Source organism: Myotis lucifugus, unplaced genomic scaffold (genome assembly GCF_000147115.1).
Source record: "Myotis lucifugus unplaced genomic scaffold, Myoluc2.0 scaffold_128, whole genome shotgun sequence".
In the NCBI taxonomy this organism is placed as follows: domain Eukaryota; kingdom Metazoa; phylum Chordata; class Mammalia; order Chiroptera; family Vespertilionidae; genus Myotis; species Myotis lucifugus.
In genome coordinates, this window is record NW_005871176.1 from 1,849,493 (window position 1) to 1,874,588 (window position 25,096).

Sequence of the window (25,096 nt, forward strand, 5' to 3'; positions counted from 1 at the left end):
ATTTATACAGGGCTAGTACATTTTTCAGCTGCCAATGGGTGTTATCCCTCATGAACCTAACAGGATAGCCACAAGTTAAAAACATTCGTATGCCATTAATACATGCTCATTTTAGGCAATTAGGAAAAATCAAAAATATAAAATAACTCCTTCACAGTCCTACTGCCCAGAGAAAGCCACAGTTAACATTTTGATGTGTTTCCTTCCAGTCATTTTCAAAAAAGTATAAAAGTAACATCTCAACACAGAAGAAAACTTGGGAAACGCAGGGAAAAAATCATCAGAATCATCTGTAATATTACTACCCAGAAACGGCCACCCTTCCCAGCCAATCTTTTCCTAACGGTCACTTCTATGGTTTTTGTATCTCTCTCCGTAAATGACAAGCTCTGGAAGAGAAGGTAGCAGACATAGGCGTCCCTCTAAGAAAGGGTGGACTCTTTTTTTGTCTCTGATGTTCTCGGGTCACAGGTAATTAAGAGCCTGAAGACTGATGTTCTAGAACAGTCTTTCCAAGGTGTGGTCCATGAGCCAACAGCAGGGGCATCGCCCGGGAGCATGTTGGCAATGCAGTCAGAATCTCTGGTCGAGGATGGGGATAGGGGCAGAATCTAGTTTAACAAACCCCGAGGGAGGTTCTGACTCGCGCTACCATTTGAGGAGCAGTGCACAGAGAGCCCGAACTCTGGTGGGTCCCGATGGACTGACAGTGTGAGTTCACTTGGGAAGTGGGAGGGAACCACTTTGTGGCATGGCACTCATTCATCATTCTACCGCCGTGTGATTAAGCTTCCTGGGGGAGAGACCACCTAGGTTGGCACTCCCAGCTCTGGCTTGTAATAGATGCTCAACAAAGACTTAGTGAATGAATGAACCAACAAAGGAATTAAGTAAATGAACATGTGAACTCTGGAGCCGTGGCCCACGTGTCTTTTTAAATTTTTTTTCTTTTCATTTTAGGATCGGAACATCAGCTAACATCAGCTAACGGCTGACCACTGCCAGCCCACCCCTCCCACCCACGTGGATTGTACGTCTGGGCTCCAGAGAGAGAGCAGGGTTGGAGCGCATCATGATTTCACCATTCTTGGTGCTGGCCATTGGCACCTGCCTTACCACCTCCTTAGTGCCAGGTAGGATTGGGGGGCACAGGTGGAGGGCGGAAGACCTGGAGCAGGTGGGGTAGGCTGGGGGCATTGCCGATGTTCAGGGTCATAAAATCACCCAGAGGGTTTAAGAGCAGGAAACAAATGTTCAGAACGGAAGTCCCAGCTTGGCTACTGCACATGCTTGTGTTGTGGGTCACGCTTTCTGCTTTATGTTTTCTTGTTCTTTCATTGAGGCGTCTCTTCTCTCATCTCTCTATAACCTGAAATATAACTTATTCGATAAACCCTCCCAAGGCGTGGTACGCCAAGTCTCCTGTCGGTTTTGTCTGCTTAGCTCACGGAGTGGTGAGTGCATTTCCTTGTGGTTTGTAATTGTTGCTTGTGAACTCATCTTCAATAGGAGTTTGTTTTTGTTTTTTGTTTTCTATTGGACAGTCATATGGAAGTGTTTCTACAGTGCAGATGATATCAGGTTTTTCAACGAATTCTAGATAAGTTTTTATGTTGATTTCTCAGTTTGAGGTTCTTACGCCATAAACTCAGACCCCACTTAGCACTGGCGCAGTTTTGGAGTCGAGTTCACATTTCTCATGACTGGCTTCTTTCCCTGTCCCTTCCAAAGCTCCAAGGTCAAACGTGCACATTGAAACAGCTTCCACCTAGACCTGCATCTGGTCTCACATCCCAGGGCCCTCAGCATCCGCTCCTGTTCACTTCTCCAGTTTGAATTTCCGGGTATACCCCTTCCCTCCTTTCCTCCTTTCTCAAGCTATGTCTGTTTTTAATTGTTTTGGGTTGGTTTTTCCCCCAGCATTTCAGTATCTGTGATTAGAGAGGGGAGCCCTCCTCGGCTCCACCCACCATGTGGCTGGAAGCACCCCCACCCCACCGTCCTCACTGAGCCTTAATTTCTCCATCTATTCCATGGAGACAATTCCTCAAGGCTATTGCGGGAAGGAATGGTGCAGTCACAGTGTCTAGCAGGGAGGGGGCTATTAGGAAGAATATATTTCAACAGATCAGAAAATGGGGGTACAGAGAAGGACTGGCCTTCCCAGGTCACCCAGCGAGTCAGTACAGAGCTGGGACGAGAACCCGAGCTGCTGGGGTTCCCAGGCTGTCGCTCCCTCTGCGACCCCATGAGGCCTTTCAGTGTGTACTTTTGGGGACCCAGGACTGAGTCCACCCAACTGGGTGAGAGGTGAGCAGATGGATGCAGATGGATGAAAAAGCAACGAAATGAAAAACCTTCAAATATTCAATTTTAAAAAAAAATCAGCAACTCAGTTTTTGTGTGATCTGTTTCGTTTTAGCCACTCTGATGAGTGTGCAGAGTGGTACACAGTGTTTTCTTTCTTTTTAAAAAAATTTGGTATAACTTACACCAAGTTAGTTATAGACATAGTTTTATATCCATGTAACCCCCCGCCCAGACCAAGGAAGAACACTTCCAGGCAGGGGGCACCCAGGGGCTTTCCCTGCCCCTCCCAACCCCCAGGCCGAAGGAAGTAACTACCAGTAGGTACATTCCTGCCACCGCAGATGAGGTTGGCCTCTTTTGAATTTCACATAAACAAAATCACACAGTACGTACTGTAAGCTGACAAGTATAGCATTGCGGTGATTAGAGCTGACAAAGAAATGGCTGTGAAAACAATGGCCTCCTGATACTCAATTGTCCAAAGCCGTCATGGCTTACCTCAGTTCTCTGACAATGAAGTCCGTTCGGCGTCCGCTGAACCGGACTGAGGGGCAAGCCCTGGGATGGCTCTGGTGAGAATGGCACGGGTTCTGCAGGGAGCGACACAGAGGGAACTTGGCAAACTGGTAGCAGAGCTTGTGTGGGAAGGAGCGGCAGGTGCAGGGCCAGTGGGGCGGCGGGCTGCAGGTGGCCAGGAAGGGTAGACGTTCATCCCCATCCCGGTGGCACCCAAATGGCCAAAGAAGCTCCTGGACCAAAGCTGGGCACTGTGGTGTGGGGTGGGGGGACGGCAGGAAGGAATCGCAACCAGCCCTGAGCCAGTGGGATCCCTGATGAAAGCCAGCACCGGACACTTCCCCAGGCTTCGCCTCATTTAACCCTAGCACTGCTGTAGGCTGCTGTGTCCCCCCGTTTTTCTGGGGTCTGAAGTTAGTGAGCTCAGCAGACACCTTCAGGAGAGAGGCAGTGCTGGGGGCTGCCAGGGGAAGGTGGGGGCTATGGGGTTGGGTGAGTGACATAAGGGGAGACCTCTTGGGGGGAGGGAGTGAAGTGTGGATGGGCCCCAGGCTTGAGGCCGAGGGCAGCTTCCTTGCGCCTCCTCGCGCACCTGAGGCAGGGGCACAGCCCCTAGATGTGTGGGTTTCCTGTTTTTCTTTTTCAGCTCTAATCTCCAGGCCCCATGTTGCATTTCATAACGTGGAGGAAATACGGTGGCCGCCCCACCGGGCTGCGGTGTGCGAGGCTCCTGGCACTTGCCTGGAAGCCCTGCAGGGCAGCGCAGGCCTGAGCTGGGCCCAGGGGTGAGGCGTGTGTCCTCAGCCCACGAATATGCAGCTCGGCCTTGGACGAGACCCTCCCACGCCTCCCGGCCTCAGCCTTCCCTTCTATGACCGGGAGGCCACTGGAAGAGAGAGCCTGTCTCCAGGCCTCGTACACTGATGCGCTGGTTTAAGGGGTCCAAGCACAGGGGAGAGTCCAGCAGGCCTGGAAGGCCCCTGCCGCCCGAGGACAGGGAGCTGAGCCTCTGGAAAAACATGGGAGGCCAGGTCTGGAGATGGAATCGCTAGGGGGCGCGGGGTGGGCTTTTCATGTTCTCCTGTGGGCCAGGTGTGTCACTGCCTAACCCAGTCCTCATAAGACCCCGAGAGGAAGGTACAGGCAACCGCATTTGAAGGGGGGTAAACTGAGGCTCGGGGAGGTGACTCGTCTACACAGCCGGGACTTGGCACAGCCGCGTGGGGAAGGGGGGCAGTTGAGGTTCGTCAGACACCACAGCTGTGTTCTTTCCACTGGAGGATTGACTACTGGACACAGCACAGGCGAGGGAGAGGGAGAGAGGAAAAGAGGAAGAAAAGAGAGCATTCCTGGTTCCATCTTATCTCAAGAGTGGGGGTTCGGAACGTGCTAATTTATCCTGACAGGAGTGAGATTGTGCGTAGCTATTTCCACTTGGTTCCTTAAACAAAAGGCACGTCTTTAAACAAAAGACAAGTTTCACTTTCCAGCACGAAGCCAGGTTCCTGCTGAACCTGCTTTAATCGGTAAGCCACGCGGAGTTTATAATTGATGACTGAGACGGCTGGGGACTCCCGCAGTTGTAACAAAGATACAGAATTTCTGGAGGATGAGGCCCAGAAATCAGGATTTTAAAAAGATTCCCCAGGTGATTCTAACGTGCAGCCAAGGTTGAGAACCACTGCTCTACTGGGTGGAAGGAAAGAGCCTGGGCTTTGGAGTGGAACTCAGCTCTGCCAGTGCTGTGCGGCCTTGGGCTAGTCACTTGGTGTCTCTGAGCCTCGGTTTCTTCATTCTGAGATGTGGGGAGAAGACCCCGGGTCCATAGGCCTGTTTGGAGGATTAGACAGGAATAGGTTTACAAACCACAGGATGACTGTCGGATGGGCAACTACTGCTCCCTCCCCAAGCCCTGGCACCCTGCACTCAGCATGAGAAGTTGAAGTACCTGTAAGTCTGGGGATGAGAAGCTAGTCCCACCCCCTGCAAATAACTCTGCTTCGCTGTCTGTACAGAGAAAGAGAAAGACCCCAAGTACTGGAGAGACCAAGCTCAGCAGACCCTGAAAAACGCCCTGAGCCTTCAGAATCTCAATACCAATGTGGCTAAGAATACCATCATGTTCCTGGGAGATGGTGAGGCCTGAGGCCCGAGGGAGGGGCTGGACAGGGCACCTAAAGTGGGGGCCACAGAGCCAGGCAGAGGGGAAGGGGACTGTGTTGAAGAGGCTGGAGCCCTGGGAACATTTTAAGAGGATGGGGCCAGGCTGTGGACCCATGAGATCGGCTGTACCAGGCAGTTCCCTGAGGGTCTGGGGAGGGAAGGGTGCCCGGTCACATTTCCAGAGCCATACTCTGGTGCCCAGTGCCCAGCCTGAGTTGGCACCAAGCTAGAGAGCTATGGGTGCCCGAGAAGACTGGCTGGAGAGGCTGAGGCCCTCTTTTCCCTCCACAGGGATGGGCGTCTCCACAGTGACGGCCGCCCGCATCCTCAAGGGCCAGCTGCACCACAACACCGGGGAGGAGACCCGGCTGGAGATGGACAAGTTCCCGCACGTGGCCCTCTCCAAGGTGCGCTCCAGCCCCCGCCTCGCAGCTCACAGCTCGCAGGAAAGGGAGGGCAGAGTGCTCAGCCCTCCTGGCGTCTCCGAGGCCCTCCTGTGCAATGGGAACAGCAGCAGCTACTTCCCAAGACTTTATTTTGAGGGCTTAGTTCATTGATTTTTAAAAATCGATGGAAGAATAACATACAAAGAGACAAGTGCCCACGCGCACAGCGTGGGTTTTCACAAACTGCCCGTGTCGGTATAACCAGCATCCGGGGGGATGAACGTGACCGCAGCCCGAGCCCCTGCCCGCCCGCCGGCCCGCAGACTAGCGGTCCCTGCGTTTGTACTTGATGGAAAGGGAGTCGGGCAGCATTTACTCTCCCACGTGGCTCTGTTGCCTTCATTCTCTCCCACGGTGGCCTGGGAGGTTAATGCGATGACTGCTGTAAGTGGTAGCTGTTGTTACCGGTGTCGTCATCGTCATCCTTGGCAGTGGTGTTCGGAAATAAAGATCCTCTAGCCCAGTGGTTCTCAACCTTCCTGATGCCGCGGCCCTTTAACACACACAGTTCCTCATGTTGTGGTGACCCCCAACCATAAAATATTTTCGTTGCTACTTCATAACTGCAATTTTGCTACTGTTATGAATCGTCATGTAAATATCTGATATGCAGGATGTATTTTCATTGTTACAAATTGAACATAATGAAAGCTAGTGATTGATCACAAAAACAATATGTAATTATATGTGTTTTCCGATGGTCTTAGGCGACCCCTGTGAAAGGGTCGTTCGACCCCCAAAGGGGTCGTGACCCACAGGTTGAGAACCGCTGCTCTAGACCAAGCGTGTCAAACTCACGGGCCAGCAGGCCGCATGCCTCGTGTCATAAACGAGTTTGACATGCTGGCGACACTCCCAGGGAATAGCAGGACTGACTGATGTTTTCTGTGCCTTCAAGGAGCTCTCAGGCTGGTGGGGACCGGAGACAGCTTCAGGGTCTCTACTAGAGGTCTGAAGCCGGGGAAGGCCTCGTCCCATGTCCCCATTCTAGATCCTGCCTCCCCCTTCCTTTCCCTTCCCTCCCTCCCCCCCTCTTCAAGAACTGAGCCTCCCGCCCCTCATCTTCCCCTTCTCCAGAACTCTCCTGCCTTCCCCTTCCCCTTGCTGCCTCCTACAGCCCCAGACTCAGAGAGAGGCCTCGCTGGCCCAGCCTCTCTCCTCTGCCAAACATTTCCACGTGTTGGAGAGTAGCCTTCCTGCTCCTTTTTCTGCCCTGGCTGCCAGGGCAGAGGGACTGGGGGCAGGAAGCAGGCAGCTAGGTGACCCTGTGGCTCTGGGGGCACCTCAGTGGGCAGCCCGGCTCAGCCAAGGCTGTGGGAGACTCTCTGTCTCCCTCATCCCAGGCCCCGTGGTGTGAGTGGGGGTGGGTGGGCAGCAGGGTGAGCCAGGGCCTGGCCATCTTCCAACCCTCCTTCCCTACCTGCAGACATACAACACCAACGCTCAGGTCCCCGACAGCGCGGGCACCGCCACTGCCTACTTGTGTGGGGTGAAGGCCAATGAGGGCACCGTGGGGGTGAGCGCGGCCACCCAGCGCTCCCACTGCAACACCACTCAGGGGAACGAGGTCACCTCCATCCTGCGCTGGGCCAAGGACGCCGGTGAGTGGGGGTTGGGGTAGTGGTGGGGAGTGGGGCCTGTCTGGGCCTCAGTCTTCCCAGCTGTACAATGGGGAGAGGGTAGAAAAAAGATGCTCTGCAGGGCTCTTCCAGCTCCGATTCTGAGAGTCTGAACTATTCATGGGGTCCCGCCCAGGACAGGAAGGCTGGTGGTTGAGGAACCCACTCCGGTGTGGGTCCTGGTCCTGGAGCATTTCCCTGAGGCTGTTCATCCCACTGTAAAATGGGCACGAAAACCTGGCCCCTCAGAGGCTTGGTGTGAGGAAGGCCCGTGGGGGGTCAGGGAACATCTCCTCCTCCTTCCTCCTGGAAGCGGGAGGCTCTGGCCCCTGTCCCCAGGAGTTTTAGGGTCAGGGTACGAGGCCAGCTGACACAGGTGACACCACCACCTGAGAGCCCATAGTGGGGCCGCTGTGCTCCTGCAGGCTCCTCAGTGGAGAGGAGGACTCCGCCCAGGTGCTCACAGCTCAAGGGTCCTCCGGGAGGCAGAGTGTCTGAGCTGCCAGAGTACATGGAAGCCCCCATCCCCCCGTTAAGTGCTGATGGGGGGACTGAGGCCCAGGCAGTCATGCAACTAACAGGAGGCCAGTCTTTAGCCAGGAGGAGGGAGAGGCAGCCTGGACACCGCCGTCTCCAGATGAAGCCAACCCCTCCTCTCCCACCCCCCAGGGAAATCCGTGGGCATCGTGACCACCACGCGAGTGAACCACGCCACCCCCAGTGCCACCTACGCCCACTCCGCCGACCGGGACTGGTACTCGGACAACGAGATGCCCCCAGAGGCCCTGAGCCAGGGCTGCAAGGACATTGCCTACCAGCTCATGCACAACATCAGGGACATCGAGGCGAGTTCGGGGGGTGTGCAGCCAGTGCAAGGGGCCTCCGAGCTGGGGAGGCAGGATCTCGGGGCGGGGGGGGGGGGCTGAGGCCTCAGGTACAGGCTGGCACGGGAGAAGCAGCTTGGCCTGGCTCCCCAAACACCTGGGAGGGCTCCCAGCCCATTAGAGGATTTGTGGTCGGGGCAGGGAGGCGCTCCCCCTGGGCCTGAGGGATAAACCCTGATGTGGCCGCCGCCCCACGCCAGGAACCAGGGGCCCGGGGATTTTTTCTCCATTTGAGGCCTGGGGTTGCACCCCCACAGCACGGGAGGGTGGGGGGGCAATCGGGGGGGGGCCGGCCTGGTACTTTCCAACGGGCACCAACAGGATTGTCCCCAACAAACCAACCCGGCATGCCCGGGGACAGGTGGGGGGGGAGGGGGGTAGCACCAGCTCTCACTTTTAAACCTCTTGGGTTCAAATCCTTGCCCTGTTTGCTAGCTGTGTGACCTTGGATCAGTTACCTAACCTCTCTGAGCCTTCCCTTTCACCCCCCTTTGTGAAAGGTACCCATCGATCAGTAAGCCCGTTGCAAGATCTCAATACAACGGTCCCCGTAGAGGCTGCACAGGGCCTGGCACCTAGCGAGAGCTCAGAAAGCGGTGGCATTTATGAGTGAGCCACTTGTCCTTGCCCGAAACACAAGCTTGAAAACCCCGAGCGGGTGTGTGAACGCTTGCCACCCGGACATGTCCAGAGGGCTCCCCACTCTCTCTCCCTAAATGAGAACTTCCGGCTTGTTCCTTTCTCAGTGGGGATCGGGTGGGGGAGCAACGGGACTTTGGCCCCCCGAGCCTAGCAGGGGTTCAGTGAGGCTCAGAGGGAGCCCTGGGTCCCGCCTCGCCCTTACCTCTGTGTCTAACCTTACCAGACAAACTCGCTGGCTCCCTGACCCTCCTCTGCCCCCCAGAGAATCCCCCCAGTTTCAAAGTGCCCCCCCCCGCCCCCCTAGCCTCTGTACCAGCCCATGCCCTCCCTTTTCCTAGCGGTGGATTAACACCTTTCAGGACAAACTGTCCTGCTGTCCCTTTTAGTGAGCATATATCCAAGGCAAGGCCGCCATCGTGACTCGTGTCCTGGGACAAGTCACTTCTCCTCCCTGACTCAGTTTCCCCACCTGTACAAGAATAGAGAGCCCGCTTGCCCCCCCTCCTAGGGCCACTGGAGGCCGAGATGAGGTCATGATGTGAGAACATTTGTTGTACAAGCACAGGGTATAATTATGGGACTGCTCTTTAGAGAGATTTGGCAGGAACAGCCTGAGAGGGGACCGGAGTTTAAGGGAAGATTTCTCCAGTGGGGGTGAGGGGGGGTTGAGGGGGGTCCTCAGGAGCCACTGGGGGATGAGCGTGGGTGAGAGCGAGGAGGGAGGGCCGGGCGAGTCCTGCCCCTCCTCCCTGGCCTCCCTGTCTCCTCATCCTTTTCTCTCCCATCGGCCCTGCATCACCGCCACCCCAAAGCCCCCGGCCCCCAGGCTGCACATGAAACACAAATCCTGGTGTCCGCCCTGAAAATAAATATCTTTTGCTAAAAAAACAACAAAAAAAGAAAGACACAAACCCAAACCCCAAAGCCAAACAGCAAGTCTGTTATTTGGGAGTTTAATGAGCCCGTGTGAAGTCTCTGCTGGGGCTGGAAATGAGGAGGCTCCAGGCACGAAGATTGGGGGCTTCGTTTCCACTCCGAAGATGCCAAGGGGTCAGGTTCTGTGGGAATGGGGGTGGGGGGGCAAGGGGTCAGTGACCCGGGGCCCCTTCTCCTCCTCCTCTCACAGCCTGCCCCACCCCCAGAGAATGTGCCCCTATGGAAACCGTGACCTCTAATTCCTGGCAGTGGGAACACCCTGGCGGAGGCCACCCCTGGGTGCCTGCAGTCCTCCTGCGACGGTCCTGTGGGTGGGTGTTATTTCCATTTTATAGGGTAAGGAAACGGAGGCTCAGAGAGGAGAAGGGACAGGCCCTTGGTCAAGAAGGGACAGAGTCAGGATTCAAAGCCGTGTCCCCACCCGTTCCCCATGATCCCGGCTGGCCCTGGGGCGCCCTGCCCACCTGGACCGCCCCGCACAACCTGGGTCCCGGGAGGCAAACGGAGCGGAAGGTAGAGGAGGGCCTTGAAATGCCAGGCCGGCCCTGCTCCCCGAGGTGTCAGCCAGGGGCGGCGGCCTGGGCTGACGCCTGTGGTGGCAGGACACCGGTGTGGTGGTGACTGTGGGCGGCAGCTGTTATGCTCTTGGCCCCGTTTTAAAAATAGTCAGGACTTCAAACATGGACTCCCAAGGAAAACAAACAGTCCCGCGTCCTCCGGCAGCGGTGGGTAAAATTAGCCTGGCGGTGACTCCGCAGACGGCAGCCCTGGCCCGCTGTTTGCCCAGCGCCCAGCTGGGCTGCCCCAAGACCTCCCTGGCGAGGCCTGGGCCTGCGGGCACCTCGCCTCTCGCTGTGGGGAGAGGAAGCTCTTGGAGGCTCCATCGTGGGCTCTGCGGACACAGCGGGGCCCCGGTGCCAGGGTCGGAAGGAGGCTCGGGTTCGAATCCTGGCTCTGCCCCTTGCTGGCTGTGTGGCCTTGGGGAAAAGACATCCAATTTCTGCGGCCATGTCCTCATGGGGAAAGTGAGTACAGCACACGTCTCCCTGGCGGCCTGGGGTGAAGTCGAGTGGAGGATGTGTCGGGAGCGCCCAGGCCCTGACACAGGCAGCGCTGAGCAGCGGTGCTGTTTGCACCCAAGGGGCAGTTCTGTCAGCGCCTGGGAAGCAAGTGCGGGTGGGTACCCGCAGCTCCGACATGTCACCATCCCGTAGACTCGCTGGCCTCCCCCACCTGGAACAGGGAAGCCCCGGAGAGCAGCGCAGACTGACCCAGGACTCCCGGCTGGAGAGGCACCCACGCCACCCCCAGGCGGGGGCCCCTGGGGCTGCCCGACGGCTTGGAACCCCAGGGTACTGATGGCTCCTGTCCCCTTTAGGTGATCATGGGGGGTGGCCGGAAGTACATGTTCCCCAAGAATAGAACCGACGTGGAGTATGAGCTAGACGAGAAGGCCAGGGGCACGAGGCTGGACGGCCTGAACCTCATCGACATCTGGAAGAGCTTCAAACCCAGACATAAGGTAGCCGTTCAGGGACCTGATGCGGGGTGGCCTGCGGTGGGGCCGGGGCTGGGTGGTCATACTTCTTACCTCAGCGGGCTCAAATGGCCTAACAGATACATGAATGGCACATAGTAGGTAATCAATTCCTTCCTTCAGGGGAGGGCAATGGGAGAGCTAGACAGCAGGAAGGGGGTGGGCCAAGGAATAGCCTGCATGGACATTCAGTCCCTGAGCCCCTACTGTGTGCAGTGGCCCCTACTGTGTGCAGGGCCCCTAGCTGGCATGAGGTCCAGTGATGGATCGGATGGTCAAAGGAGACGTGGAGCCCTGTATGCTCACATGGTGGATGCCCAGGACCTACTGGAGCCCAGAGGGGACAGGCCACAGGGAGGGGCCGAGGCCTGACCATGGGGAGGCAGGGAGGGGGCAGCTTTGGGAGGTCTTGCAGGCAGAGGCAGCAGGGCGTGAGGGAGAAGCCCTCCACAGTGAGCTGGCTCTGGCCAGGGCGAGGGCACGTGCTGGGGAAGCGAGGCTGGAACGTGGGAAGGGCCCAGGCTCTGGCTCCCGGAGCGGCTGTGGCCTTTGTCATCTGTGCTGCTGGCCGCTGGGCCTGGGGCAGCTGGGGTCTGGATGACTGTGGTCAGGGCTGAAGACAGTGGGGAGCAGCCTGGCAGCCACTTTGATGTCACTCTGGGGTTGGGTTTCTGAGGGTTCCAGGACTGGCCCCAGGGGAGGCCTTGTGGGCTGGGGCTGGGCCAAGAGCGAGCCGGGGGCAAGGGCTGGGGAATGAGCCCCGTGGGGCTGGTGAGCTGCTTTGAACCTTTCCCATTCCTTCTGAGTCAGCTCGGGCTGGGCCAGAGCCGCTCCCGGCCCAGGCCAGTAAGACAGCACGCCTCCCAGCCTCGATTTCTCTACCTGGGACATAGGACCAGAGCCTAATTCTTGCATAGGCGGGGAGCTCCAAGGAGCTCAGTCTAGACCCCCAGAGGGAGGGAGAGGGCCCACAGACTGGCCCAGGCAGGGCGTCACTGTGGGCTCCCAGAGAGGCCATACATTCATTACGAACCATGCCTTAAGAGTAGGTTCTAGAGTGTCTTCACCACCGAATAGCTATGTCATCTGTGTGTCTCAGTTTCCTCATCTGTAAAATGGGCATAATAATCCCGACCTTACAGGGCCGATGTGGGGTTTAATGAGATAACACACCTCAGGGAAGCAGAGGACAGGATGGGAGTGGGGGAACAGAGCCCCACTGTCTTAGCCATAACAGCCTCCTTCCCATAATAACCCCTGAGGTTTGAAAACCCCTGAGTCTAATGCCATTGCCCAGAGAAGGCACAGAACACTCCCCAGGACTCACAGCTGATTCCTGGCAGTGCTAGGACCCCCCCAGTCCAGGCCCTAAATGCTGCCACCTCCAGACAAGCCAACCAGCCTCTTCCTGTGGCCTCTGTGCCCTGGACCCAGCACATAGGGAGTCCCCAAGACAGAGCTAGCTTCCCCCCTGGCTCTCCATGGCCCAAGGAACACAGCTCATACCTCTCAGTGGGCACTCAAGACTCCTTGTGACCTATGCCTGCCTCTTCTTTGCCCCATGTTCCTCTACTTAGAACTCAACTCCCTGACCCCAGGCTGATCAACTTCCACTTGTCCTGCAGGGCCTCATTAAGACATCACCTCCACCAGGAGGCCCTCCCAGATCTCACCTTTGGGCTCACAGTGTTCCCTGGTCTCTCAGAACTCTTCCCTTACATTAGACTTACCTATTTATTTGTCATTTCTTGAGGGTAGGGATGGTCTGTCCTCAGGGAAGGATTGTTAAAGGATGAAAGGAAACAAACACATGCCCCAGACTCAGGGACCAGCTGGGGTCAGTCCCTCCCGCTCCCCCAGCCCCAGCACGACTGACAGGCCCTTCCTCCTAGCACTCTCACTACGTCTGGAACCGCACCGAACTCCTGGCCCTCAACCCCAACACCGTGGACTACCTCTTAGGTAAGGGGGCCGGGGGCTGGAGTGGTGGATGCCTGGCTGGGTGCCCTGGGGCCAGCGCTGTGTGACCCAGAACCTGGGGGTGAGGTCCCAGCCTGCCTCCCCTACTTAGGGACCTTTGCCCTCAGGCTCCAGGGCCTGGGAGGGGTGAGGAAGGGGTTCTGGTTCATAGAATTTCGGCCCCAAATCTGCTGGCTGTGCAGGGTGACTAGCACATTGAGCACAAAGGGACACTGAAGGTCAGAGAAGGGACGCGACCTCTGGCACGCCACCCGGCTGATTAGAGTGTGGCCCAGGTAAGTCAGAGCTGAGGCAAACAAGGCCCAGGCTGTGGAGCAGGGGCCTGGAGCCAGCCCTGCTGTGCGGCCAGGGCGGAAGCCAGCCTGGCTGTCTCTGCTGGTCTTGCCTGGGGGGTGCTCCCTCCTCCCCAGGGAGAAGGGAGCCATGGTAGGGCCCTGGGCTAGTTGGCAGGAGACGTGAGCACCACCATGCAGACAGCCGAGTCCTCTTTCCCACCGGCTACCGTGCCCAGCAAGTGGTGGCCAAATCTCCTGCAAACCTTTCCCAAGGAGCTCAGCCCTCAGGTCCTGGGTGTGTCGTTGGTGATTATGGGCTCAGAGCTGGGCGCCTGGAGGATCCCCCACATACACACAGCCCTCTGCTTGCCTGGGTCGCATGGCACAGACTCCGTACCACACACAGGCTGTGTGGAGCTGTGGATGCACTCACGGAGCAAGACAGTGCCGCTCATGGAGCTTAGAGCAGAGAGCTGGGTTCAAATCCAGCTCCCACCACCGATGAGCTGTGCAACCTTGAGCAGGTGATTTCTCTTCTCTGTGCCTCAGTTTCCTCTTCTAAAAGTAGGAATAATTCCATAAAATGGGGACAATGATAGGGCCTACCTCAGGGTTGCCATGAGGAGTAAATGAGCTCATGTACTGCATACATAATTGGTTGCTGTGTATCAAACTATCCCAAAATTGAACCATCTAAAATAAGAGTAAATTGTTATTGCACGTGCTGTTTCTTTGGGTCAGGAATTAGGAGCCGTGTGGCTGGATCTCTCATGAGGTTGCAATCCTCTGAAAGCTAGACTGGGTCTGGGGCTGCCAAGACGGCTTGCTCATATGGCTCAGGGTTGGCAGGAGGCTCAGTCCCTTGCCCCATGGACCGCTCCATTGAGCTGCTTGAGTGTCCTCACAACATGGCGGCTGGCTTCTCCCAGAAACCCAAGAGCATGCAAAGCCGAAGCTGCAGTGCCCTAGGCCCAGACCTGAGAGTCACACACCGTCACTCCTGCAGAATTCTATTGGCTGCACAGGCCAGCCCTAGTCATTGAGGGAGGGGGCCCACCAGGGCTTATGGGGTGCCATCTTGGAGGCTGGCACCTACCAGCTTCCAAAGCACTTGGAGTGGCACGAGGTAGAGTGAGCGTTCTGCTACTCGGAACTCTTGTGTGGCTGTACACGCATCACGGAAGGGCAATGGTTCTGGAAGGATATCCAGAACCTAAGACACTGGCCCAGTACACATGCAGCCTTGTGACATGGACAAGAGATGTATCCTTCCTGACGTCCTACGTGGGGAACCGAGCTCAGTGAACAGAAGGGACAGTGACCCCGAACCTTCTGTTGTTTCCCTGCGCAGGGCACTGTGCACTTCACACCTGACCCGTAAGTGGCACGTAAACACACAGCCACGCTGCCCTGTGCAGCCCAGTCCAGGGCACAGTCCTGCCTGAGGGACACAGCCCAGTCCAGGGCACAGTCCTGCCTGAGGGACACGGTGCTGTGTCCGGGGCCCTTCAGGCTGGGAGGTAGGCGGATGGACTTGACTCCCAGCTCTCCTACTCAGCAGCTGAAAATAGCAGTTACTGACCCCTGAGCCTCAGTCTCCTCTTTAAATGGACATGGTGACCTCTCTCCATGGTGTGGCCATGAGATGACAGGCGGCAACGCTCCCAAAGCGCCTGGCACACTTTGGGTGCCAAGCGCCATCCAGATGAGCTTCCTTCCCTCTACTTTGCCCCCAAGTTGTGTGGGGGGAACCTGTGCTCCCCGAGACACCGCAGGTTCCTTGGGGACCCTCCTAGCCGGTCATGAAGTCTCACCACCCACCTCCTCCTCAGGCCTCTTTGAGCCGGGGGACATGCAGTACGAGCTGAACAGGAACAACGTGACGGACCCTTCCCTCTCCGAGATGGTGGAGGTTGCCATCAAGATCCTGAGCAAGAACCCCAAAGGCTTCTTCTTGCTGGTGGAAGGTAGGGCTCAGGCCTGACTGCAGGGCCGCTTGCCCGAGAGCGTGTGGATGCACAGCCCTGAGGTCAGGGGACAGGGAGGTCCAGCTCTCAAAGGGAACTGTCCAGTTTGGGATGATGGAGGGAAGTCCTTTTGGGAGGATGGGGTTGGGGGTTGGGGGAGAAAAGGGCAATGCTGAAGCTCCCAGCCCAACAAGCTGTTCATCACACATACATGTGCGCCAGGCTTCCTAGTCCAGGAAGGCTTCCTGGAAGAGGAGGCGGGTTTCCTCCTTCTGGGAGGTCCTCCCTGAGGCCTGGCTCTGGAGGGGTGTGCAGCCCCCTAAGCCTCACCCCTCCCAAAAGACAAACCATCTGCACTATGAGCAGCTGCCTGAAGGGGCTCAAGGACACAGGCCCAGGGGCCTCTTCTGCAGATACTTGTTGGTCCACGGGAGCCCTCACAGCTGGACATCTGTTGTTACTAGGCATGAGCGGGGCCAAGGTCAGGTTCCTAGTCCTGTCCCTGAGAAGAAAAGGCCCAGGGCAGGCCCTGGGATATCCCAGGTCCCCCAGGTTGGGAGAGCCAGACCCTTTGGGAGTGAACAGTGCTGTATGTGGCATTCATAGTTTCCTGGAGTCGCGAGGCCCTGGAGTCGGGCTCGGGCCCTTGTCCTGATGCTGCCATCCGCTGGCTGTGTGACCTCCACCAGGACATTTCTATTTAACGAGGCCCCACACAGTCCCCCTCTCATAGAAGGGTTATTAGCATCCATTATGTTCAGAGACATAAAGTACCTGGAAGAGGGCCCAGCAGAGAATACATCCTCGGTGTTGCTATTATTACGATGGTGATATTTACATACTAGCTAAGTCAATAACAATAGGAAGCTGAGGACATGATAAAGTTCCTGGAATCTCCCAAAGTTCTAACAGCCACTGTCTTCATGTACACACACACACACACACATTTCCACACATACAGACACACTCAGACCCCTCCGCCCTCCAGAGGCCAGTGGCCGCCAGCCCGGCTTGACCACTTTCTTGCCAAACCCCGGGGTTCCCATTCAAGCATGGCGGTCTCGGTCTCGGCCTGGCCCCGACCAGGCCTCTGACGCCGAGGACCCAGCCAAGACCCAGCGGCGGTGAGCCGGGGCTCCCCCGGGAGCAGGGCTCTTTGTGAGCAGGGCCAGGACTGGGCCCGCCAGGCCAGTGGCTCCAAAGCCACAACAAAGGAAGGACCCACCCTCCCAGCCTGCCAGGCCAGAGTGGTGAGGCTCAGGCCAGCGGCCGGGAGGGTGGCCAGACCCCCAGGCTCAGGACCCTCAGCGTTGGGTGTCCACCGAGGCAGCATCTCCTGGTGGGAGACGAGGAGGCGCTCCCGCAGGTCACACAGCCCTTGACTGTGACCTTTAAGCCGGCTTTGTGCCAGGCCTCTTGTACTCACTGTGGGGGCAGCATGGGGTGCAGCACAGGCCTTTCTGGGATCCTGCGTGGGCCCTGCCCAGGCACCGAGGGCTCTCACCACCTTTTAGGACTGTGCTTTTCACTCAGGGGGGACTGTTCAAAGTGGAGGAGGAAAAGCAGGTGATCTAGAGGGAGTCACACCTGAGTTCAGATCCCAGCAAACGCCACGTGGGGCACGTGACTTCCCCACTCTAGGCCTCAGTAGCTCCATCTGTAAATGGGGCTGATTGTACTCATCTCTGCCCAGGATTGTTGTGAAGGGGCAACAAGATACCAGCTTGTCATGCCTGGCACCTAGGGGGCACCCTGCCTCTCCGACGTCTCGGGGACTCCAAGCAGCTGAAGAAGGGGTGCTGGGAGCAGCGTGGGGTGGTGGAGGGAGCACAGGCTTTCCGTCAGGCGGATCTGCTTTAAATCCTGGCTTTGCACTCTCCACGTGTGAGCCTTTGGTCCAGCGACTCGCCCCTCTGAGCTGCTGTACAGGCCGAACGGCTGCACGAAAGCCTGGTGTGCCTGGCACGCGGCAGCTCCCCATCAAAGGAAGATGAACCTGCGGTCGTGCGGTGGGGCTCGGGGCTGCCCCTCTTCTTCCCCTCCCCCTCACCCGAGGCCTTTGCCTTGTTGTCCACAGGAGGCAGGATTGACCACGGGCACCACGAGGGCAAGGCCAAGCAGGCGTTGCACGAGGCAGTGGAGATGGACCAGGCGATCGGGCTGGCCGGCACCATGACCTCCCTGGATGACACACTGACCGTCGTCACTGCTGACCACTCCCACGTGTTCACCTTTGGCGGGTACACCCCCCGTGGCAACTCTATCTTTGGTAGGTGGGCCTCCAGTGGGGTGGGCATCTGGAAGCAGGAGGGGGTGGCGAGCCAGCAAGCCCAGCGCCTGGCACAGGTGGCACTCATGAGGATTTACTGGTGGTTGGGGAATGCAGGGTGGAGGGACAGAGTGGTGAGGGGAGTGCATGAGTGGGTGGCCGGCTGCCTAGGTGATGGGTGGATAGAAGAATGAGAGGGAGGATGGATAGATGGATGGGAGGGATGTGGGCACAGCGAAAACTGAGGGATGGTTGGTGGGAAGTAAATCGGGTTTGGAAGGTGGCTTCATGGAGGTGGGCTGGGCCCTTCAAAGGGACTGTACCCCCAGTGTTCCAACACGACCCCCGGACCCATGTCTTCCTGTGCAGGTCTGGCCCCCATGTTGAGCGACACGGACAAGAAGCCCTTTACTTCTATCCTGTACGGCAACGGGCCCGGCTACAAGGTGGTGGGCGGTGAGCGAGAGAATGTCTCCATGGTGGACTACGGTGAGACTGCCACGACGCAGGGCTGGGAGGGGGCAGGGCACCCCTCGGGGATGGGCCTGGCAACAGAGCGTAGGCTTGTGGTCAAGGTCCGGGGTCTCGGAATAGCCAGCACTGAGTCAGAATAGTCTCAGGGTGAATCCCCTCGTGCCACTCACTAGCTCTGGGACCGTGGGCCCATAACTTCAGCTCTCAGCTTCCGTTTCCTCCATAAACGGGTCCTACCTCCCACGGTCACCTGAAAAACTAAAGGGGTCTGATGAGCTTAGCATAGAGCCTGGCAGAAACAGGTGTTTGCTATCCAGTGTCATTTTTACTGGCTGCATAATATTCCAACACATGAGCCTTTCCAGGGTGTTCATCCCATTCCCTATTGTTGAATGTGCATTTGTTTTGATGTCCCCAGAGGCCCCTGGGGGGGTCTAATGTGCGGCCAATGGTAAGAGCCGCTCCTAGGTTGACTCTTCCCTTCTAATCCAGATAGCTGATTTTCTCTTCTGAGGGTTGAGAGTACAGGCTTCTATGTTAGAACAGACTCAGGCCGGAATCCTGTGGCCTGTCTTCCACGCACTCAGCCTGTGTTCCCTCCTGTAAAATGGGTCATTCCGGCCAGCCTGGGAGGGGCACGGAGACGCTGCTACACAGCGCCAGGCCCTGGGTAGGCTCTCTACAAGTGTTCCCTCTGGCCCACAGCTCACAACAACTACCAGGCGCAGTCCGCTGTGCCCCTGCGCCACGAGACCCACGGCGGGGAGGACGTGGCGGTCTTCGCCAAGGGCCCCATGGCACACCTGCTGCACGGCGTCCATGAGCAGAACTACATCCCCCATGTGATGGCATATGCGGCCTGCATCGGTGCCAACCGCGACCACTGTGCCTCAGCCAGCTCCTCAGGCAGCCCCTCCCCAGGCCCCCTGGTGCTCCTGCTGGCCCTGCTCCCCCTGGGCATCCTGTTCTGAGGGCCCAGGGCCGGGGCACCCACTAGCCCATGACAGACGGCCAGCCTCCCTCTCCCAGCGCTGCACACCGCCTGCAGCCCACACCTCAAGGGGCAGGGAGGTGGGGCACCCACAGCCTCTGCAGCTGCCAGGAAGGGGACCCAGGAAACCAAAGTCCGCTGCCCGCCTCGCTCCCCTCCGGATCCTCCTCTGGGCCCAGACCAGTGCCCAGCCGCCTGCCTCCACCCCCACCCCCACCCCCACCCCCACCCCGCGGCCCCTTTGGCCAACAGGCCAGGTTTCTCTTGGGCAGGCAGAGAACACAGACTGCAGAAATCCTCAAAGCATCTTATTTTTCTAGCAAACATATTTCTCCAGCTCCGGAGGCTCTGGAGCGTCCATGGAACATTCCAGATCTGACCCTCCCACTCCCCTCCCCTTCTGTCTGGAACCTACCAGGGCCCTCCATGCTCATGCCCCCACCTGAAGGGGAGACCAAGCCTTCTCTTCTGGATGGGGGTTTGCTCACTCACTCATCCCAGGCCTCCCAGGGCTCCCAGGAAGCCAGCTCCTCGGACCGGCTGTCCCGCCCCAGGTGGCCTGGGCTGGGAAGAGCAGCCTGGCGGGCAGACACTTCCCAGCTCCACACACACACACACACACACACACACACACACACACAGCCTGGCGGGCAGACACTTCCCAGCTCCACACACACACACACACACACACACACACACACACACAGCCTGGCGGGCAGACACTTCCCAGCTCCACACACACACACACACACACACACACACACGCCAGCTCCTCTCTGAAGTGACTCTCCTGTTTGGAACGGCAAAAAACTTTTTCTCTTTTTGGTGTTGGTTAAAAGGGAACACAAGACATTTAAATAAAAATTTCCAAATATTTCTGAGGACAGAGCTGAGTCTTTGTGGTCAGGGAGGAAGACACTGAAATATACTCATTTCTCTCAGAAGAGCTGAACTTAGGCCTGAGGGTGGGGGTGGGGGTGGGGGCGGGGGGAAGAGGGGTCTCCTGGCCTGGGGGCTTAACACCCATCACCTGGGTGACTTGGGACAAGTTGCTTTGTGTCTCTGCATCTCCATTCTCTTATCTGAAAATGGGAGACAGCCCACACCTAGGTTGCTGTGAGGATTAAAGAAGAATGCCTGTGTGCCCCGAAACCACAGGAGGGAGGCCTTCAAGGGCCCTTAGACACCCTGGCTGCGTGGCACCCACAAACAGAGCTACATACCTAGGCTGATGGTAGCTGCCCATTCATTCATTCATTCACGGATGTTGAGTATGTAGACCCTGTACTAAATGGTGAACCACACTGACATCTATCTGCCTTCACAGAGCTTCAGCCTGGCTTGGTGACTGTAATCTCTTCGTTACTGATTGTCAAGCCTGGGGACTGGGTGAAGAATTCCCTGAGTTTGTTCCCCTCGTCATTAGAATAAATGCCCTTATAACAATAATGGCAATTAATGTTGATCATTTACCATCTGCCCAGCTTTATTCTTGATGCTTTACAATCCTCTCTAGGAAGTAGGCCCCATCGTCTACAGTTAATGATGAGGACACCAAGGTGCAGGAGGTGAAATGATTGCCCGAGATCCTCCAAGCTGTGGAGCTGGGATTTAAATCCAGGTCCATTTGATTCCAAAACTCCTGCAATTAACGGCACCCTTTGTTTACCATGCGTTTCTAACTTCCTACCAACCAGGTTCTGAGGCGGCCAATATGAATGACTCATCACACATCCAGTTAAATACGAACTCAGAAAGTTGAGACACCATATGTCAGAAGTGGGGGATCCTTCAGAAATAAAAATGCAACTGAGCAGATTTCCCTCTGAGCTTCCTAGCAGTCCTAGCAAAAAGAGAAATACAGCCAAGCTGATGCTGAGATAAAAAATTAAACTACACGCCCGGCCGGTGTGGCTCAGTGTTGACCCATGAACCAGGACGTCATGGTTAGATTCGGTCAGGGCACATGCCTGTGTTGTGGGCTCCATCCCCAGTAGGGGGCGTGCAGGAGGCAGCCAGTCAATGATTCCCTCTCATCATTGATGTTCCTCACTCTTTCTCCCTCTCCCTCTCTCTGAAGTCAATAAAAACATTTTTTTTAAATTAAACTACATGTCTACTTCTTGCCAGGACAAAGGGATAGGTCATCTTGAGCTGTACAGTGTGGTGTTTTAAGGTGTTATCTTCATACCATCTTCATAGTTGCCATTATGAGCAACTAGGAGTCAATCCCACCACGGCCTGCAGGAGACTGGGTGGAAGATGCACTTCAGAGTATCCCACCACGGGGGCGAGGGAGCTGGGGTCTTTATTCTCCAAGTACACCCCTCACTGGCTAAAATCTGCTTCCGGAAAAATTACCACCCTGGCCCTGCCAACCTGCCCCTGGCAGGGCTGAGAGAAAGCCCCCCAGGCATGTGCTGGAACTTCAAATACTTAGAGGATAAAAATAGGGGTACACCGATGGGTTAAAAAGGCCATGAGTCAGAGAGATGAGGCTTCAAGTCTCTGCTCCACCATTTTCTTGTTTCAATGAACTGGGGGCAAGCTGCTCGATGTTTCACTCTCACATTGATGTTTCTCTGCCTTTCTCTCCCTCTCCCTTCTCTCTCTAAAATAAATTTTTTTTAAAAAAAGAATAAAGATCTGACAAATTATTTTCTATTCATCCAGATAACCCTGTCTTCTATTAAAGATAAATCCAGAACTTAACACAGTAAGAGTTTATTTCCGTTGTAAACATCTGGTGGTGCCTTTGGTCAGGTGACTGGGACCCAGGCTCTTTCCACCTTGTGGCTCTTCCCTCCTCTTAGTTCCTGATGTTCTATTAAACCAGAATGTCTGTCTCCCAAGTTCTATCTGACCAACACATTGATGGAGGGGATGCAATAGAGGAGACATCTTTTTAAACTACTTCTTCCTGGGAGTGACACACACAGTCCATTGGTGAGAACTAATCATATGATCCCACTTAGATGCAATGGGGGCTGGGTGAGCAGCTGGCTGCCACCAACAACTCTAGAGCAGGTTCTCAGGAACCTGGGCACCATCGATACTTGGGGCCGGATACTTCTCTGTTGAGAGGAGTAGAGGCCAGGGATGTTTAGCAGCATCTACTCACTAGATTTCTAGCTGGCAAAACCATAGCCCCCCCAACCAGTTAAGAGCTTCTGCTCTATTTTTTAAAAAATATATTTTATTGATTTCTTTTTAGAGAGGAAGGGAGAGGGATAGAGTTAGAAACATGGATCAGCTGCCTCCTACACACCCCCAACTGGGGATGTGCCCACAACCAAGGTACATGCCCTTGACCAGAATTGAACCTGGGACCCTTCGGTCCCCAGGCCGACACTCTATCCACTGAGCCAAACCGGTTAGGGCAAGAGCTTCTGCTCTATGGTAAGAAAAGAGCGTGGGGAGGGGGTGGTCAGCAGGCCGTCTTTCTCAGCTTCGCTCATCCTCAGGGCCCCTTCCCACTCACGTGCTCCCCAGACGGCACAGAGGAGCCTCACCGTATTGTAAAACATGGGGACTTTCACACAGGGTTGGATTTCAGGCTTCTCTGAAAAACTGGAAGGTGTGGCTGCCACTGCCCCACATTTCTGCAGGGCAGTGGTCGGCGGAGCTGGCAGGTGGCTGCCCACCAGGCTTGCCACACTGCAGGAGGCCCTCGAGTGCCATTCCAGGAATCCGGAAGCTGATCATGAAGACCCTGGGGAGCCAGGCAAGGTGCTGGGACTGGGACGTGAGCGTCCTTCTTGAAAGATCATCCTGGCAGCCGTTTCGAGGACGGCTTCGAGAAGAGGAACTAGAGGCTGGGAGGCCAGCAAGGAGGCTGTTCAAACAGACCAGGCAGGGGCAGCTGGGGCCATGGAGATAGGGAGGCTGAACAAGCCCCCCAAACACGAGGGTCCCAGCTCCTGTTTGTCGAGAAGGAAGTTAGAACATCACGTGAACGGACAGATCATTGCAAACTGCTGAGACTGAGGGCAGGAGGGAGTGGGACACCTCCCACGCACCCACCCATTGAACACCTGAGCTGCGACTGTGATGTGGCCACCACGCGGACACGTTTCCACACACACCCCCACCCCGTCCTGTGAGGTGGGCATTATTCCCATTTTACAGATGGGAGAGTTGCGGCAAGCTGAACCCGGGTCTGCCTGACTCCCAGGCCACGTCCCCCCCGCTTTGCCTCTGGGATGCTAATCTCTCCAAGGAAAACAACCCCAGCCCATCAGCCATGGGGCAGGGAGAGCCTGGGAGTTTATAATTATTCCTTCCCCGTGGCTTACCAGGACCTCCCACCGAGACCTAGCCGGCCGGTGGGGGATGGGAATTAAGTTCCCAGAAGAGGATTTGGGCTCCCAAGTTCCTGTGTGGCTTCCTACGGCCTCCTTGCGATGCTGCCTTGATCAGCGCCAGCACCAGGCCCTTTTCTGGTTCCTCAGCCACCTGTGCCCAAACCTCGGCACATCAGGATGGTGCCCCCCAGCCAACCACGGGCAGGCCTGGCTGGGGCCCGTCATCGGCCAGTGCCACGGCTCCCTCCTGCCCCCGCCCCCACCCCCAGAAGCGAGGCTTAGAATCACCGAGGCGATGGGGACACTGACTGTGAGGATCTCTGTGGGTTCCCGAGGGCCACACGCTACTCCTAGGGCCTCACAGCCCTTCACTCATCTGTCCTCCCAACCCCTGTAAGGGGCCTGTGGCCATCAGCAGAGCACACACCTGAGAGCAGCCATCGCTCCGTCCGCTGACCACTGCCCTGCAGAAATGGGGGGCAGAGCTGGCCACCCCTCCAACTTTTCAAAAAGCCCCAAATCCAATCCTGTGTGGAAGTTCCCCATGTTTTAAAACACGATGAAGCCCTGGCTGGTTTGGCTCAGTGGATAGAGCGTCGGCTTTCGAACTGAAGGGTCCCGGGTTCGATTCCGGTCAAGGGCAGGTACCTTGGTTGCGGGCACATCCCCAGTGCAGGGTGTGCAGGAGGCAGCTGATAGATGTTTCTAACTCTCCCTCTCCCTTCCTCTCTGTAAAAAGATCAATAAAAAATATATTTAAAAAATAAAACACGATGAGGATGCTCTGTGCCGTTTGGGGAGCATGTGAGCGGGAAGGTGCCCTGAGGACGAGAGAAGCTGAGAAGAGACGAGCTGCCCACCCAAGCTTCCCACGCCCCTTCCTAACCATGGGGCAGGGGTCCCACTCTCCCCATTTTCCTGGTAAAGAAGCAGAGGCCGAGAGAAATTCGGTAGCTTAGGTGAAGTCACCCCGCTAACAAGAGGGAGGCAGGACTCGAAGCCAAACCCTGCGGCTCCAGGGAGCGGATTTAATCCTGCCTTTGTGTCCTTTGGCGCTGCACAGGGTGAGGAGCAGAAAGGAGGAGTCAGGAATGTAACTGCAAAGGTTCAGGGTGGCTGGGCTGGGCTGGCGTCAGTGGCGGAGATCCTGTTATCCTGGGCCAGTGCCTCGTCCTGGTGGGAACGCCCAGTGGCCTCCACCTGCCCACGCCAGGGCAGGCTGGCTCCAGGGCCTGGGGGTCGGCCTGGGCTGGCACACTCTGGCCGAGGGCCCTGTCACCAGCCTCTGGCCCACTCAGGACACCTGGTTGGGAGCAATGGCTGCAGTGAGTCTGTGCCCGGAGGCCAGTCGGCTGGGTCAGGGTCAAGGAGGGCCCTGGGGCAGGATCCGGAGGGGTCTGAGCCGTAATCATGCACCCCTCACTCCCAGAGCCAAGATAGGAGCAGCAGCCCCAGCCGCTCGGGGCAGGAGCAGGCGCTGTCCCCACACGCACCCTGGCAGCCTGGCTCAGGGGGGATGGGCCCTTCGTCAGCCCTGAGCCCTCCGCTCCTGAGGGCTCTGCTGGGCCACGGGCCTCCTTCCACGGCCCCAGACAAAGCTCAGGCTAGTGGGCGTCTGCAGGCCAGAGGAGGAGGACAGCCCAGAGGGAGCCAGACCCCAAAGTGAAGTCACACAGTCAAGTGGGCAGAGGAGCCCAGCGTCCACCCCCAGCAAAGGATTCTCCTGGGTCCAGCCAACTCAGGGTCAGCCGTGCTGATGAGAAGGGAGGACTCACCGGGACCC

At 56.9% G+C, this 25,096-nt stretch overlaps 1 protein-coding gene across 2 annotated transcripts in view; it reads left to right on the plus strand.

Moving 5' to 3' along the window:
• ALPL (alkaline phosphatase, liver/bone/kidney) overlaps positions 1–19,644 on the plus strand; it is a 55,550-nt gene extending 35,906 nt beyond the window's left edge. Inside the window, exons 2-12 of one of the 2 annotated variants that reach the window (XM_006094014.2) lie at positions 961–1,133; positions 4,842–4,961; positions 5,281–5,396; positions 6,862–7,036; positions 7,724–7,899; positions 10,895–11,038; positions 12,946–13,015; positions 15,141–15,275; positions 17,353–17,544; positions 17,914–18,033; positions 18,724–19,644. In XM_006094014.2, the coding sequence (XP_006094076.1) occupies positions 1,073–1,133; positions 4,842–4,961; positions 5,281–5,396; positions 6,862–7,036; positions 7,724–7,899; positions 10,895–11,038; positions 12,946–13,015; positions 15,141–15,275; positions 17,353–17,544; positions 17,914–18,033; positions 18,724–18,989 (1,575 nt within the window). In that variant the 5' untranslated portion in view covers positions 961–1,072 and the 3' untranslated portion in view covers positions 18,990–19,644. Of the gene's footprint in view, positions 1–960; positions 1,134–1,822; positions 1,845–4,841; positions 4,962–5,280; positions 5,397–6,861; positions 7,037–7,723; positions 7,900–10,894; positions 11,039–12,945; positions 13,016–15,140; positions 15,276–17,352; positions 17,545–17,913; positions 18,034–18,723 lie in introns of those variants that run through there. The other variant, XM_023758358.1, reaches the window with a different exon arrangement.
• Positions 19,645–25,096: the final 5,452 nt, after the last annotated feature.